The 15,464-nt window shown below is 36.2% G+C and overlaps 1 protein-coding gene across 1 annotated transcript in view; it reads left to right on the top strand.

Annotated features, from left to right (window-relative positions):
* The window catches only part of rab3db (RAB3D, member RAS oncogene family, b), a 25,103-nt gene extending 17,761 nt beyond the window's left edge, over positions 1-7,342 (top strand). Inside the window, exons 3-5 of the mRNA XM_077499577.1 lie at positions 5,954-6,072; positions 6,179-6,303; positions 6,384-7,342. Coding sequence (XP_077355703.1) covers positions 5,954-6,072; positions 6,179-6,303; positions 6,384-6,571 — 432 coding nt within the window. The 3' untranslated portion in view covers positions 6,572-7,342. The remainder of the gene's footprint in view (positions 1-5,953; positions 6,073-6,178; positions 6,304-6,383) is intronic.
* The last annotated feature ends 8,122 nt before the right edge of the window (positions 7,343-15,464 follow it).

Here is a 15,464-nt window from a genome sequence, read left to right as displayed (position 1 = left end):
TTGTCATTTCATCAGGTTCAAACACAGGCTTATAAAAATTGAAACACATGAAATAAATTTCAATTCAGTTTCAAGTTCCAAACTAATACATTCAAATTCAAATCATACAATTCAGATTCAGTTTTTCGATGTAGTTTAAACCAAGCTGAAGAGAGAGGTTTGTCTACTATTCGTAATTTTCGTATTGCCTTATCTGCTCAAGAGATTAGAACCAACTCTGTGATCATCCTCTGACAGTATAAATCAAACCATTATTGTCAGACAAGTTTTATTAGATCTTGTGTTCTCATTCAAGTATTGTTGAGTGCAGTGAGCGCATGGATGATCTCCTGTGGGTGCTTTGTTTGGCATCCCATAAAAACGTAAGTGACGCATGTTTCAAGATCAGGGTCCCACTGACGTCATTGAAGCCATCGCTTAGCTTCACACTGCTTTCGTTTACTTGTACATTTTGACCAAAACACTACGTTTTCCTTTCAAGTTTTGAAATTGGTTAGGGGATGACTTTTTTACAAAGTGATTGGGATCATTTTTGGAAGAGCACTCTGTCGTCCAAGTAATTGGACATTCATAACCCTGACTGCCCCCACGGTTACCTGGACAACACTCCCCCCTTCAACGTGTTGTACAACGTCAGACAAACGAACACACGCGACCCTCATGTAAATGAAAGACGTTACCAAGTAACCAACTCCCACTTGGTCTCTCGTTTATCTTTATTTCCCATGTGTACCCACCAAAGCATTTACACCTGTAGTATTATGTCCAAATTATGATTGTTCTTCCATATTGGCAGCAGCAACTGCAACCTGTGCTTCTCGACCTCCAATAAGAATAAATCAATCTTATTTACAATTGTATGTTGTTAGACTGTGCTTGTATAGTTGTGAAGCGAAGACAAGAGTAGAAATGAAAACATCAGTTCTCAATAAACTTAGTTATTGTTATACTGTTATTGTCTTCTGCCTGTCACTCAATGTCACTGACATTGATATGTGAACAAAAATATTGTTTCTATACTGTATTGTATTTACTAGGGGTGGGACAAAAAACCGATTCGACCGAACCATCGGTCGTTTAGGGGAGCTAAACGGCCGTATCGGTAGCAGACTTGTCAACCGATACAAAATCCGCCGGGAATCCTTAGATACATTGCTTGTAAAGCTGTGGACCGGATATCGCGTTGCTGTGAATCGGTTGCGAGTGAGGCTTTATGGTTTTCATAACAATAGCAAGAGTTCTGCACCGTGCTCTACTTGTTTTGTTTACATTTCAGTAGCAGCACTATTCAAGCTACTTCCGTGTTTACAGAGAGCTAGCAAAGTAGCGCTCAGAGACGCTTCATTCCCCGGATGTTGTAAACATAATGCAAAGACGTTACGCACCTTGGGGAGGAGCCTACCGTCAACGCCGTGCTCGCGACACGGCACAACGAGTGACAACATGCACTGGAGGCAGTTAGCAGAAGCCGGTGCCGTACATCTCGGTATTTCCCATGGCTATCGAGTCCTCTCGGTGCACTCGGCGTACCAACGCCATCCCGGGCCGGCGTTGGTACTGCGCGCGAGCCAAAAAGAATAACTCCCGTGACGATGCAATGCATGGATTCAAACGACACAGGTATGTCCCACAGCCAACACACCAGCTATGCTAAAAGCACACTGCAAGTATCTCATTTATCAGTTTGTGGCTCCCTGTCAATGTACACAACTAGCATGAGCAGAAGGGAACTGAGACGTGCCCGCAATTACGTCATCAAACTCAAAATGAACGACAGCCCAGAAAACAAAACAAACAGTAGTGATTCCGTGGTCATCATCGTGTCTCAGATTAAAAAAACAAAAAAGATATCATACATTAACCAAAAATGAATGTGATGACAAAGAAAAACAAAAATTGTTAAAAACAAAAATTGTTGATAAAAAGGTTAGGGCACTTTTGGAAATATTTTTGGATATATTAAGTTGTTAAAATGTGTTTGATAGATTTATTGTTCCATAAGGTGGCTTCATATTTCTTTTGGCTGGACGGTAGGTTTATTTCATGTTTCTGAAATACTTCACAATGTGCACATATTCTGTTTAATTGTGTTGGTGTCTGTCTAAAGGTTAAATATTTATATTTCAAATTGAATTATCAGCCTTTTGTTTTCCTGAAACCTTATTTTTAATTAAAAAACAAAAATTATAACTGTCAATAACAACTAATAAATATTTAAACTGATACATTTTTCAGTCATATCGCCCAGCCCTTTGTTGCGGTCCATTTAAATACAGTAATTGATTCAATATATAAAAATATAGAAGACATTGTTGTTGTTCTTTTTTAACAAATTTGTAGATACTGTAAACATTTGTGGTGTTTTAAGAATGTTTACAAGCAACAAATGTCACTATAAGTTTGGAATATTGAAATGAATCGTATCGAATCGAAAATTGTATCGTTCCCAAACTTAATCGAACCGTATCGAACCGTTCTGTTCTGAAAGATAATCGTTTTTCAATCGAATCGCAACTTGTGTATCGAGATTCATATCGAATCGGCCTCATGTCAGAGATTCCCACCCCTAGTATTTACCCCAAAGCCACTGGTGGTCTCTCAAGATCAGTGTTGCCACAGTTACCTTGAAAAAGTAACTTAGTTACTTTACTGATTACTTGGTTTTAAAAGTAACTAAGTTAGATTAAAAGTTACTTTTTTAGTTACTTTCAGCAGCTGCTGATAACACCATCTCAACATAAAAATAATGCAGTAGAAACGGAGTTCCAAATACTTTATTGAAAGTGCATTTTTAACATGAAAATAAAGTTTTTTTTAATGAAAAACAAAATAGGCAGTCGCTCTTGACTTCTTGTAACGTAAATACTTTTTATAAAACAAAAAATAAAAATCTATCCAGGTTGAAAATGAAAATCCCCTTAATTCCTCTATTGTTTGTTTGTTCCGCTATTCCAGTGTGTACACATGTATCAGTTTAAATATTTATTAGTAGTTATTGACAGTTATAATTGTTTTTTGGTTTGTTTGTTTTTTCTCTTCAAAATAAGGATCAGGAAAACAAAAGGTTGATAATTTAATGTTAAATATAAATATTTAACCTTTAGACAGACACCAACACAATTAAACAGAATATTTGCACATTGTGAAGTATTTCAGAAACATAAATTTAAGACATGAAATAAACCTACCGTCCAGCCAAAAGAAATATGAAGCCACCTTATGGAACAATAAATCTATCAAACACATTTTAACCACTTAATATATGCAAAAATATTTCCAAAAGTTCATTTCCCTTTTTAATCAACAATTTTTGTATTTAACAATTGTTTTTTCTTTTGTCATCACTTTCATTTTTGGTTAATGTATGACATCTTTTTTTGTTTTTTTAATCTGAGACACGATGATGACCACAGAATCACTACTGTTTATATTTTGTTTTTTGGGCTGTCGTAATCGCGGGCACGTCTCAGTTCTCCTATCTGCTGCTCATGCTAGTTGTAGACATTGACAGGGAGCCACAAACTGAGAAATGAGATACTTGCAGTGTGCTTTTAGCATAGCTGGTGTGTTGGCTGTGGGACATACCTGTGTCGTTTGAATCCATGCATTGGATCGTCACGGGAGTTATTCTTTTTGGCTCGCGCGCAGTACCAACGCCGGCCCGGGACATACAAGTGCACCGAGAGGACTCGATAGCCATGGGAAATACCGAGATGTACGGCACCGGCTTCTGCTAACTGTCTCCATTTGTATGTTGTCACTCGTTGCGCGCGCGCGCGCCGTGTCGCGAGCACGGAAACACGGAAGTAGCTTGAATGGTGATGCTACTGAAATGTAAACAAAACAAGTAGAGCACGGCGCAGAACTCTTGCTATTGTTATGAAAACCATAAAGCCTCACTCGCAACCGATACGGTCGTTTAGCTCCCCTTGACGAACGATGGTTCGGTTGAATCGTTTTTTTGTTCCACCCCTACTGAAAACGTAACTTGTCTGACGTCACTCCCCCTGGCGAGAGGGCGGAGACGACCTCATCCCATAATGCTTCACGGACCAGTTGAGGATGGAAATAAATTATTTTTTTTACCACTTTTATGGTCCATAATGCACACTTTTTTTGTTGTGTTGTGTGCCTGTTGGTTAATAAAACTAGTAGTAAAAGTATCATCACTTTTGTTTTGAATGTGCAAACCATTCATGACCAGACCATGGCTGAATTCAGTGTGGTGATCAATGACTTCTGCCTCATCTTCGTAGTTAGCAGTAGTTGTTTGTGACTGTTACAACAGTGAGATAGTTTGCCTTCTTCATGAAAATGTGGAGTAACGCATTGATTCTCTGGACAGTAACTTTAATCAGACTACTTTGTAGAATAAAGTAACGCGTTAGACTATTAGTTACTTTAGAAAGCAACTTTTTAGTAACGCGTTACCGGCAACACTGCTCAAGATACACTTGAGTGCCACTGCAGTGTACACTATGTGGATAGTGAACAATAGTGCTCCCTTGTGGTGAAAAAGTTTTGCTGTTTACAATTACTGTTGTTCAAATGTCCAGTTGAATCAACATCAATACTATTGTGAGGGACTGCACAAAAATATGCCTTTATAAATATAGCACTGATTAGCATGAGTAGGGCTGCTCAATTATGGGAAATAATCACGATTATTTATTTTTTGGTGCAAAAGAAGAAAATGTTTAAGCATTTCAATTCATATTAAGACCAATTAAACAAATAGAAACAACTTTTGGACCAAACAGAATTTATTTATTTATTTATCTATTTGTTTGTTTGTTTATGTTGGCAAAATCTTGAAGTAGGATGATCTTTTTTTTTTTTGGTACAAAACAAGAAAATGTTTACCCATTTAAAAAAATTAAGACCCATTAAAAATTAGATAAATAAATAATAATGTACTTTATTTATTTATTTATTTATTTATGTTGTCAAAAACTGGATTTTTGAGTGCAGCTTGTGCACAGTGCAGTAGGACAATCATTTATATTTTTGGAATAAAACAAGAAAATGTTTACCCATTTAAAAATATTAAGACTAATTTAAAAAAAGATAAAATAATAATAATATACAGTATTTATTTATTTATTTATTTATTTTGTTGGCAAAAACTTGAAGTTGGAGTGGAGCATGTGCACTGCAGTAGGATGATCATTTATTTTTTTTGGTTCAAAACAAGAAAATGTTTAAACTGGAAATCTAATACAAAAAAATATTGACAACTAACATTCTTTGAAACACTAATCATGCACATTCATTTTTTTTTTATTTAAGAAAGGTGCAAATTTGTAAGTTTAAACAACTCAAAAATTTGTTTATTTTTTTAATTTATGCTGATTTAGTAATTGCGGAGTGTAATAATTAAAATTTTAATTGAATTTCAATTAATTGCACAGCCTTAAGCATTAGTTACACTAATAACAACAACAAAATCATTTGTATCATTGGAACACAAACTCAATATGATAATGTACAATTCTACAAAGTGCTAACTGCAAAAAAATAATAATAAAAAAAAATAAAATAAAATAAAAATCTAAAATACAGTACAGTGTTCCCTTGTTTTCCGCTGGGGTTAGGTTCCAAAAAATACCCGCAATAAATGAAACCCGCGAAGTAGTTAGCTTTATGTTTTACAATTCTTATAAATGTTTTAAGGCTCAAAAATCCCCGACCGCACAATTTATACACTTTTCTCATTGAGGCATTGACATGTTCTCCCAGTTCTCTCTTGTTCAAACATTGATAATGTTCAAAACTTCATAAATTTTTATAAAATGGGTATATTACTGTAAAAAAATATGCAAAATTGCACTTAAAAAAAAATCCGCGATACAGCGAGACCGCAAAAAGTGAACCGCGTTATAGCGAGGGAAGACTGTAATATAAATGTTCACCTAAAAACTTGATCTAACTCTGAATATGTGTTGAAATGCAGGACACAGCAGGACAAGAACGCTATCGGACCATCACCACTGCCTACTACAGAGGGGCCATGGGCTTCCTGCTCATGTATGACATCTCCAACCAGGAGTCCTTCAATGCAGTTCAGGACTGGTGTGTTGAATGTTGAATATTGTTATGCCGTTTAGCATCAAGCATCAAATAAATAATTATCGTCATTGCATTTGTACTTTCCTGTCATTTGTTGTCTGTCCCGCAGGGCTACACAGATTAAAACATACTCTTGGGACAACGCTCAGGTGATCTTAATCGGTAACAAGTGCGACTTGGAGGATGACAGGCTCATACCGACCGAAGATGGCCAGCGTCTGGCGGAGGACCTCGGTGCGAAAACCTTTTAGTTGGGAATCTGACCGGCACGTTTGTATGTTGTAAATCAACACTCTCCCGTCTCTCGCGACCAGGTTTCCAGTTCTTTGAGGCCAGCGCGAAGGACAACATCAACGTCAAGCAGGTGTTTGAGCGCCTCGTGGATGTCATCTGTGACAAGATGAACGAGAGCATCGAGGGAGACATAAGCTTGGTGGCCAACCACAGGAACCAGGGCCTGAAAGACTCGTCTTCCGACAGCCAAGGGAACTGTGCTTGCTAAACTACACGCATGAGTACACGTACATACACCGTACTGATAATCTACTTCTCTGTGCCTCAACTCTGGGAAAAACGCTGCTCCTTGTCCTCTCTTCACAATATCTGAGATAGTCCTCATTATTATTAGAGTTCCTCTTTCCTCCCCATACGAAGGTCTCACGGCTCATTTTCTTTTGAGACACACTCACTTGTCAACACGGGCTCTGTGTTATTTTTGTGATATTTTTCTTAACAAATCACTGTATCCACAATCATCAAGCACTTTGACCCACTATGCTTACAGATTTAAGTTCAGTGGCTCTGCACATGCAATTTCATTGGAGACATCTGCACACGGTTTTCCTAATATTGCTCCGTTTTAATTTAACATTGTTTCTTGCGTTTTGGAAGGAATGGCTCTGTAATTTGAAATTAAGTCGTTTGTTGTTTTTGCCCCTTTTAGCGAAGTAAGGGAACCAATTTTTCGGGAGCACTTCAATGTGATGCGGTTCGGTTCAAATTGAAATGTTAAGTCTATTTTTATATGATGAATTAGTAACTTTTTGATTGAAATGACAGGAAAGTGGCAGTTACTGTAATACTTGATGTAAAGTTTACTAATCAATGTTCACATAATGAGAAAATGTTCCATCTCTGAAATTATTCATACCCTTTCTCAAAGCGTGATATTATATACTATAACTTGTAGATTAGAATGCTCTAGAAGTATGTTATCATCTTGGTGCCAAATAATGTTTCCTCAAAATAAATATGTATAATTTTCCAAATGTAATGTAGTCTTTTGCCTCTTTCTCATGCTATTTCCAGTTAGAGGACAACCATCTAAAAAAAAACAAAAAAAAACATCTTTAGCACCTTTCAATCAACACTGAACCATGTTATCGTTTGTAAAGGCTGAATCCTGATTATTTTTGGATTGGATTTCATTAAATTGTGCAGGTGTACCTAATGTGGTATCCAGTCAATGCATTTGTTAGGGTTGCTCGTAGCTTATCAGTTTTTTTTTTTTTTTTAAAGTGATCATTTGATGAGAACATTCTGCCAAAGACTAAATGAATCTTGTTTCTGAACAACCACATTCACTTGCCTTGCAGACTCATGCCTAAACGTCTACTGTGTAATTTTGAGTTAATTTGAGGTAAAGACTTCCTCGTGCCATTTTCGCTAGGTTGACACACCTGTCAGATTAATTCATCTTGTACCATTTGCTTTGGTTCTTTTCTCCGAGAGTGAGGCAACGAGACTGTCGATCCCTGTGAGGAAGTCGTTATGCGCTTGTAACACGAACACGAACTCACCGCTGGCTGATGCATTGTAAATCAAGTGATAACGCATATTGTGTGTACGTGTGTTAACATATGCAACGATCGCTGTTCAGAAAAAGGAAACATGGGTACTTATTATGAAATATTGAGACCCAGAGTGCTTTTCTGACAACTGTTGCTGCATGGTGCACATAAAATGCACTCATACAGTATTTACAATTCTTTAAGTACCTGTGCAGTAAATTGAATCGGGCGATCATAAGAACACAGTGAGTAGCTCTCGTTGCCGATTGCCCAGTTGAGTCATGTTCGGCCGCGTTTGTTTTATTTTTGTACATGACTGAGATCTAATCATGATCAAGCATCATCATGCCTTCGGTTTCTGTCAGGCCAGAGGGCCTCGTCCACATCACAGGCGATGTTCTCCCTAGCTAGACATCTCGGGAAGAACCGCCTTGAGTGGCGTATGAATCCCTGAATGGACTCGAGGCTGACGTCACCACAGGCTGCTTCCATGGCCTGGACAAGTGGGACCTGCGTCTGGGGTTTCGCTCATGCACCTTCCACCTCCAAGCAGAAAAGAACTCCTCTATGGGGTTGAGGAATGGAGAGTATGCCGGGAGGAATCACACTCTAAAATGTGGGTGGTCCTGGAACCACTGACGTACAAGCAGAGCCCGGTGGAATCTCACATTGTCCCAGATGACAACATCATTTCTTTATGGATCATCAATGTGATCTGGTGGAACAAGTTGTTTGTGGAAGTCATCAAGGAAGGCCAGCAGCAAAACCCTCAAGCCTTCATGCTCAAACCATAGTTCAGCACATGGTCTATCACAGTGGCCTGAATCTCATTGGCTATAATAGTTCTCCGTCTTCTTACTACTCCTACTCTCTGTCCTTCTCCTGCTCCCCCTGCTCCTCTGTCATGCTCCTGCAGGAACAGGACAGGAGGAGCAAGAGGAGGACAGAGTCTTCTCTGTTCTCCTATTGCTCCTCCTCTGACTTACACTTCTCCTTCTCAGGTTGCTCTCTTCAAGGTTGTCCATTCACCAAACACAGAGGAGGAGGCTCAAGACTACTGCAGTCCTGATTGCTAATTGCTCACCAGATCTGAATGTGTTGAGTTTTGAACACTTGTGTGCTGTAGGTTCATACCACTGAGATGTCACATGAGAAGTGTGTGTAACAATAGAACATTGTATTTAGTGTTTTGACAAGTTAATGTGCAATTGACTGCAGAGTGTATTGTCGCTTGAAGCGTTGAGCTTTTACATGAGAGGTGTGTGCCATAAATGAGAATTGTGTGTAGTGTTTAGACAACAAGGTGATTTGCAATTGGTGTCAGAGTGTAAAGAAGGAAAGTCAGAAGGGAGTCATAAAAGAGTGTGAAGTAGTGACAATTCGGGTCGAGCGATTGGTACATGAAGTTAAGGTTGTGCAAATTGGGCCAAAGTTTAGATTTCTGTGTGTTAACAATCATGAAAAACTGTAAGTGTGTTCTTTCACAGGTCACTTGTGTGTCTCATTTCTGATTATTAAAATGCGCGATATCACATTGCAGAATTTATTTGTGGTTGAAAGCATATTAGATGGCAGCATGGTCGAATGCAGGTAAGCAGGAATATAAATACTTTGAAGCATGTATGATAATAAATAAAATGTTCAATCTTTTAGTCTTTAGTTGCTACTGTGTTCTGTAGTACATCAAACACTGAGGCAGGGCTGGACTGGCCATCTGGCATATAGGGCAAATGCCCGGTGGGCTGGCATCTTTTGGCACGGATGCAGTGCATGTTAATTTACCTCAAGAGATTTAGAGAGGCCCACGATTTGGAGAGGCCATTTATCCATTTCAAATAGAGATAGCAAACTGAAATATCATCAATAAACATCAGTGGCAGGAAATACATTTGGCAAGAGTCGGGGTCGGCCTAAATCAAAATGCCAGGGTCATTTTTTTTATTTTTTTTGGTGCCAGTCCAGCCCTGCACTTAGGTATAGTGGATATAAATGATACAAAGATAAACAGTTGGCAATTTAATTGATACATTCTGAAATCTGTTTATATTCTACAAATCAAATTTTAATATTATTGACATGTCATACACAACAGTTAAAAGTTACAAGGTTCAGAGGTTAGCAAAAGTAATAATGGCCCAAAAGAAATGCATCACAGTCAAAAAAAATAAATAAAATGATTTGAATTAAAATAAATAAATAAAATCAAAAATTTGAGTTTCGAAATGGCCCGACCACAGCCCAGACCTTCGACCAGGAGTTCGATCCACTTTATAAATAGAATTAAAAAAAACAACAACTGGTAACCAGAAGGGGATGATCCTCATAGCAGATAGAATTGGACCATTTTTAAAATGAAGAGTAAGAAAAGAAAACAATCATTTCAGATTCACCATGCTGAGAGACACTTACAAAATGAATAAATGTTGCTGTCATAAAATGTTAAAATAAGTCATTTAAGGTGTGCACATCCACCTTAGCTGTTATCCTGTGGCTTGTACTGTACAATGCTTTCCCTGCATCCATTTTTTACCCCTAAAAAATTACTAATTTTCCTATTTTCTTGTTTAATCTGAAGAACCATGCATGCAGTAAAACCGCAATTGCCATTGTTCTTCTCTCAACAACACCGATTTCCACACCTTCCTTTTCCTGCCACTGTTTCCCTCTGCATGCCTCCGCTTTCGAGCACAGTTTGAATTTCATGTCCATGGCTGAGAATTGCATACGAATAAAAAGCATCTTTTCTTGCACCAGTACAGATATTAATCAATATATTGCAGTTGCCTTCCCTCTTTCAAATGATGTAAGGAAGAGCGGGGTTGCATTTAAAGAACCGAGGATTGGTCGAGGATTCGCCCTCGGCTACCTATCAGGGTTGAGAAACAGCCACGTCTGCTACTGTGATAACGCTGGTCAAACCAAGACAACAAGAGTGCAGAATGATGATAAGAAACCGTTTATGTCTGCCTCTGAAGGTAAATAGTACCCTGCTTCTTTACATTACTGGAAGCACATCAACTGTATTTGTCTGTCTGTCTATCCATGCAGTATGTAAAGCATGTGTCTTTTCAAAAGTGTTTGCTTGGGTCAAGCATTTGCAAGTTGTTCCACAACAAACTAATCCAAGCGCTCCTTTATTTGTGCATTGTGGCAGAAAAGGTCCTTCCCACAATACCACTGAACTGAATTTAATTTATGGAGCAAATTTAAAAACTACAGCTGAAAACGGTGCTGCTCATAAATACAAAGTTGGAAGCTTTGGATCGTTCAAAACATCGGTAACACTTTATAATAACTATCCGTTATAAGTAGTTCATAGATCATTAGTTGATTGTTAATTAATGAGTTGTTAATGACTTATTAAATGTTTGTTAACTGTTTGTTAAGGATTTATACTTATGACTATAAACAGTTAATATGTCATTATTAAACTGTTAGTTATTGAGTTATAACTGACTTGTTAACTGTATATTAATCATTTGTAACTATATATTATAAATTAGTAAGAGTAAGTTACCAAACTATTAGTAAATTACTTACTAATGACTTGTTAAGTATCAGTTAATAGTTTATATCTGTTATTAGGACGTTATTCTAAAGTGGTAGCTATTCCTCATTTATTAACTGTTATTAAATGAGGAACAGTTGCAACTTTACGATAATATCCCAATAGTATAAATTAGCTACTTACTAATATTTAACTTATATATTAGCTAATTCTTTACATAGTAGATGTTAACCATCTACTAATACCTATGAAACTTTGTCAAACAACAAACAGGTGGAACAAGTTGAAAGTACAGAATTTGAAGGTGAAATTTAAAATATAAAATTACTATGCCTTACCATGCCTAAATATCAATTTTCCGTACCATTGAACTTTTTCCACTCATGTGCTCCTCTACAAAGTTTCACTGCTATAGTATTAGTAGATCGTTAACAAACTATTAACAACTGCTGTAAAGAAGTGAGTTAATCTACTACTTAAATATTAGTTATTACTCTATTTATGTTATTGGGACGTTATTCTAAAGTTGCAACTACTCCACATTTACTAACACGTAATAAATGAGGAATAGTGGCAACTTTATAATAACGTCCCAATAACCTATACAAACTATGAAGTAATACTTAACAAGTCATTAGTAAGTAATTTTCTAATAGCTTGTTAACGATGTATTACTAATTTATAAAATATAGTTATGAATAATTACTATACAGTTAACAAGTCATTTAGAGCTCAATAACTAACAGTTTAAAAATAAAATTTTTACTATTTATAGACATCATTTTAAAACCTTAACAAACAGTTAACAAACATTTAATAAGTCATTAATAACTCATTAATTAACAGTTTACTAATGGTCTATTAACTAGTTATAACGGGTAGTTATTATAAAGTGTTACCAAAACATCTTGATTATATGAAGACGAGTTCAGATATTCAGGTGGAAATTAAATGTTTATTCCTGAACAATTTTAAATGACTCAAGGACTGTTTATTTAAAGGTAGAAAGAAGGTCCAATCTTTTGACCTATTCAATGTACCGTATTTTCCGCATTATAAGGCGCACCTTCAACGAATGACATATTTTAAAACATTTTCCATATATAAGGCGCACCGCATTATAAAGCGCACCTTCAATGAATGACATATTTTAAAACTTTTTCCATATATAAGGCGCTACAGTAGAGGCTGGGGTTACGTTATGCATCCATTAGATGGTGCTGCGCTAAAGGAAATGTCAACAAAACAGTCAGATAGGTCAGTCAAACTTTATTAATAGATTACAACCCAGCTTTCTGACAACTCCATTCACTTCCAAAATGAATAAACAGCTGTTTTATTATTTTCTCTGAGGTAAAGTATTAGTATTAGCTAGCGATCCAAGATGGCGGGATCTTCTGCGCATGCGCGTCACCGATCGTGCAGGGTCACCGATAGCGTCTTGACAGCGAGACCTGTTGCAGCTCAATATTGATCCATATATAAGGCGCACTGGATTATAAGGCGCCTGGTCTGCTTTTGAAAAAAATGATGGCTTTTAGGTGTGACTTATAGTGCGGAAAATACGGTATTCTGACATTTTTTGTTTGTTTGTTTAAATTACAAGGAGCCAAAACAAGTACACATCTAATATCACCCATCCATCCATTTTCTTATCCGCTTACTCCTCACAAGGGTCGTGGGGTGCTGGAGCCTATCCCAGCTGGCTTCGGGCAGTAGGCGGGGTACACCCTGAACTGGTTGCCAGCCACTCCAGGGCACACACAGACAAACAACCATTCACCCTCACAAGCACACTTAGGGATAATCAACCTGCCATGCGTGTCTTTGGAATATAGGAGGAGACCGGCGTACCCACACAGGCACGCGGAGAACATGCAAACTCCACCCAGGAAGCCCAAAGCCTGCACTCAATCTCACGTCCTCTGCATTGGGAGGCGGACGTGCTTACTAGTCAACCATCATCTAAAATATAATTTCTTTAACAAGGGGGTTGATAATAAAGCATATTACTAATTTTAATTACAGTTCACATTTTCTGTCCAACTTAAAAGAACAAAATGCATTTACCACGAAAGATGACAAAACGTGTTATATTGAAGTACAAATAATTATTTCCTGGCTGGAGTTGACACCTGAGCAACAGAACATGCTTTTCACGAACTAAAGACAAAGGTAATGTGCTAACACGACAAGTAACAAGTGAAGGTTGCTAGGAATTATTTTATTTCCAATTACTGGATGTCTGTTATTAAAAACAAGATTACAAATAATTTCTTTCTAATGGCTTTGAATTTTTTAAATGAGATTAATCACATATTAGAATTTTAATTAATCATGATAAATCCCTTAATCAAAAAGGCTTTTTTTCCATCATTTTTTGCCCACCAAATTTAAAGAGCTCCTTTTATATGTTTTTTTTTTTCAATATTTAATGTTGTGAAGACGTCTTCAAAAATGTTTATCAACTGCACGTGCTCTTCCTCGTCTTTTTTTTTTAATTACTTGCATAAATTAAAATGAAAAAAAAAATGACCCCAATAGTTTGACATGAACAAATATTCTGATTGTCATACGCAAACATATATTAAATGCTTTACTTTAATGCATATAGTTGTGTTTATTGCTCAAACACAACCGGTACTACCTTTAACGTAAGGATCATCTGCCGTCAAAATTAATTGTGTCATTAATCTGGGTTAATGCGATCATTTTTTTAAATTAATTAGTTAATGCTTTAACTTTGATAGCACTACTATATATATATATATATATATATATATATATATATATATATATATATATATATATATATTAGGGGTGTGAATTGCCTAGTACTTCACGATTCGATTCGATACCGATTAATCCCGATACGAATTTATAAGTTGATTGTTGCGATTTTTTTCATTCAAATTTAGAAAATACTCATCAGTAAGCTTGTAGACTCTACAAGCTACAATGTAGAGTGTAAGATTTGTATGAAATTTTATTATTTATTTATCTGAAATTTAACCTCCTTATAGAGGTTGTAATCTGTTTCATGTTTGAACAGCATTAAAATAAAATATTAAGGCTTATTGTTCCGTTCATATAACATTCTTCCATGCTTAAGGTGTGAATCCTAACCCGAAGTAAGACTTTTGTTGAATATTTTTCCATTAAAAATGGAAGTTTAAAAATCGATTCAGCCGCCTATTGAATCAATTCGAGAATTGCGCGATGTAGTATCGCGATATATTGCCGAATCGATTTTTTTAACACCCCTAATATATATATATATATATATATATATATATATATATATATATATATATATATATATATATATATATATATATATATATATATATATATATATATATATATATATATATATATATATATATATATATATATTAGGGGTGTGAATTGCCTAGTACCTGACGATTCGATTCGTATCACGATTCACAGGTCACGATTCGATTCGATACCGATTAATCCCGATACGAATGGTCACGATTCGATACCGATTAATCCCGATACGAATTTATAAGTCGATTGTTGCGATTTTTTTTCATTCATATTTAGAAAATACTAATCAGTAAGCTTGTAGAGTGTAAGATTTATATGAAAATGTATTATTCATTTATCTGAAATTTCAGTCTTATAGAGGTTGTAATCTGTTTCATGTTTGAACAGCATTAAAATAAAATATTAAGGCTTAATGTTCCGTTCATATAACATTCTTCCATGCTCAAGGTGTGAATCCTAAAAAAAAATAAAAAATAAAAAAATAAAAAAATCACCAAAAAAAATCGATTCTGCCGATTATTGAATCGATTCGAGAATCACGCGATGTAGTATCGCGATATATCGCCGAATCGATTTTTTTTAACACCCCTAATATATATATATATATATATATATATATATATAGCCCTGCGATTGGTTGACAACCAGTCCAGGGTGTCCCCCGCCTACTGCCCAGAGCCAGCTGAGATAGGCGCCAGCAGCCCCCGCGACCCTTGTGAGGAATAAGCGGTCAAGAAAATGGATGGATGGATGGATATAAATATATATATATATATATATATATATATATATATATGGTTCTGTAA

Source organism: Festucalex cinctus, chromosome 1 (assembly GCF_051991245.1).
Source record: "Festucalex cinctus isolate MCC-2025b chromosome 1, RoL_Fcin_1.0, whole genome shotgun sequence".
In the NCBI taxonomy this organism is placed as follows: Eukaryota; Metazoa; Chordata; class Actinopteri; order Syngnathiformes; family Syngnathidae; genus Festucalex; species Festucalex cinctus.
The sequence above is the reverse complement of the archived record's forward strand: the minus strand, read 5'-3'. Positions and strand labels throughout refer to the sequence as shown.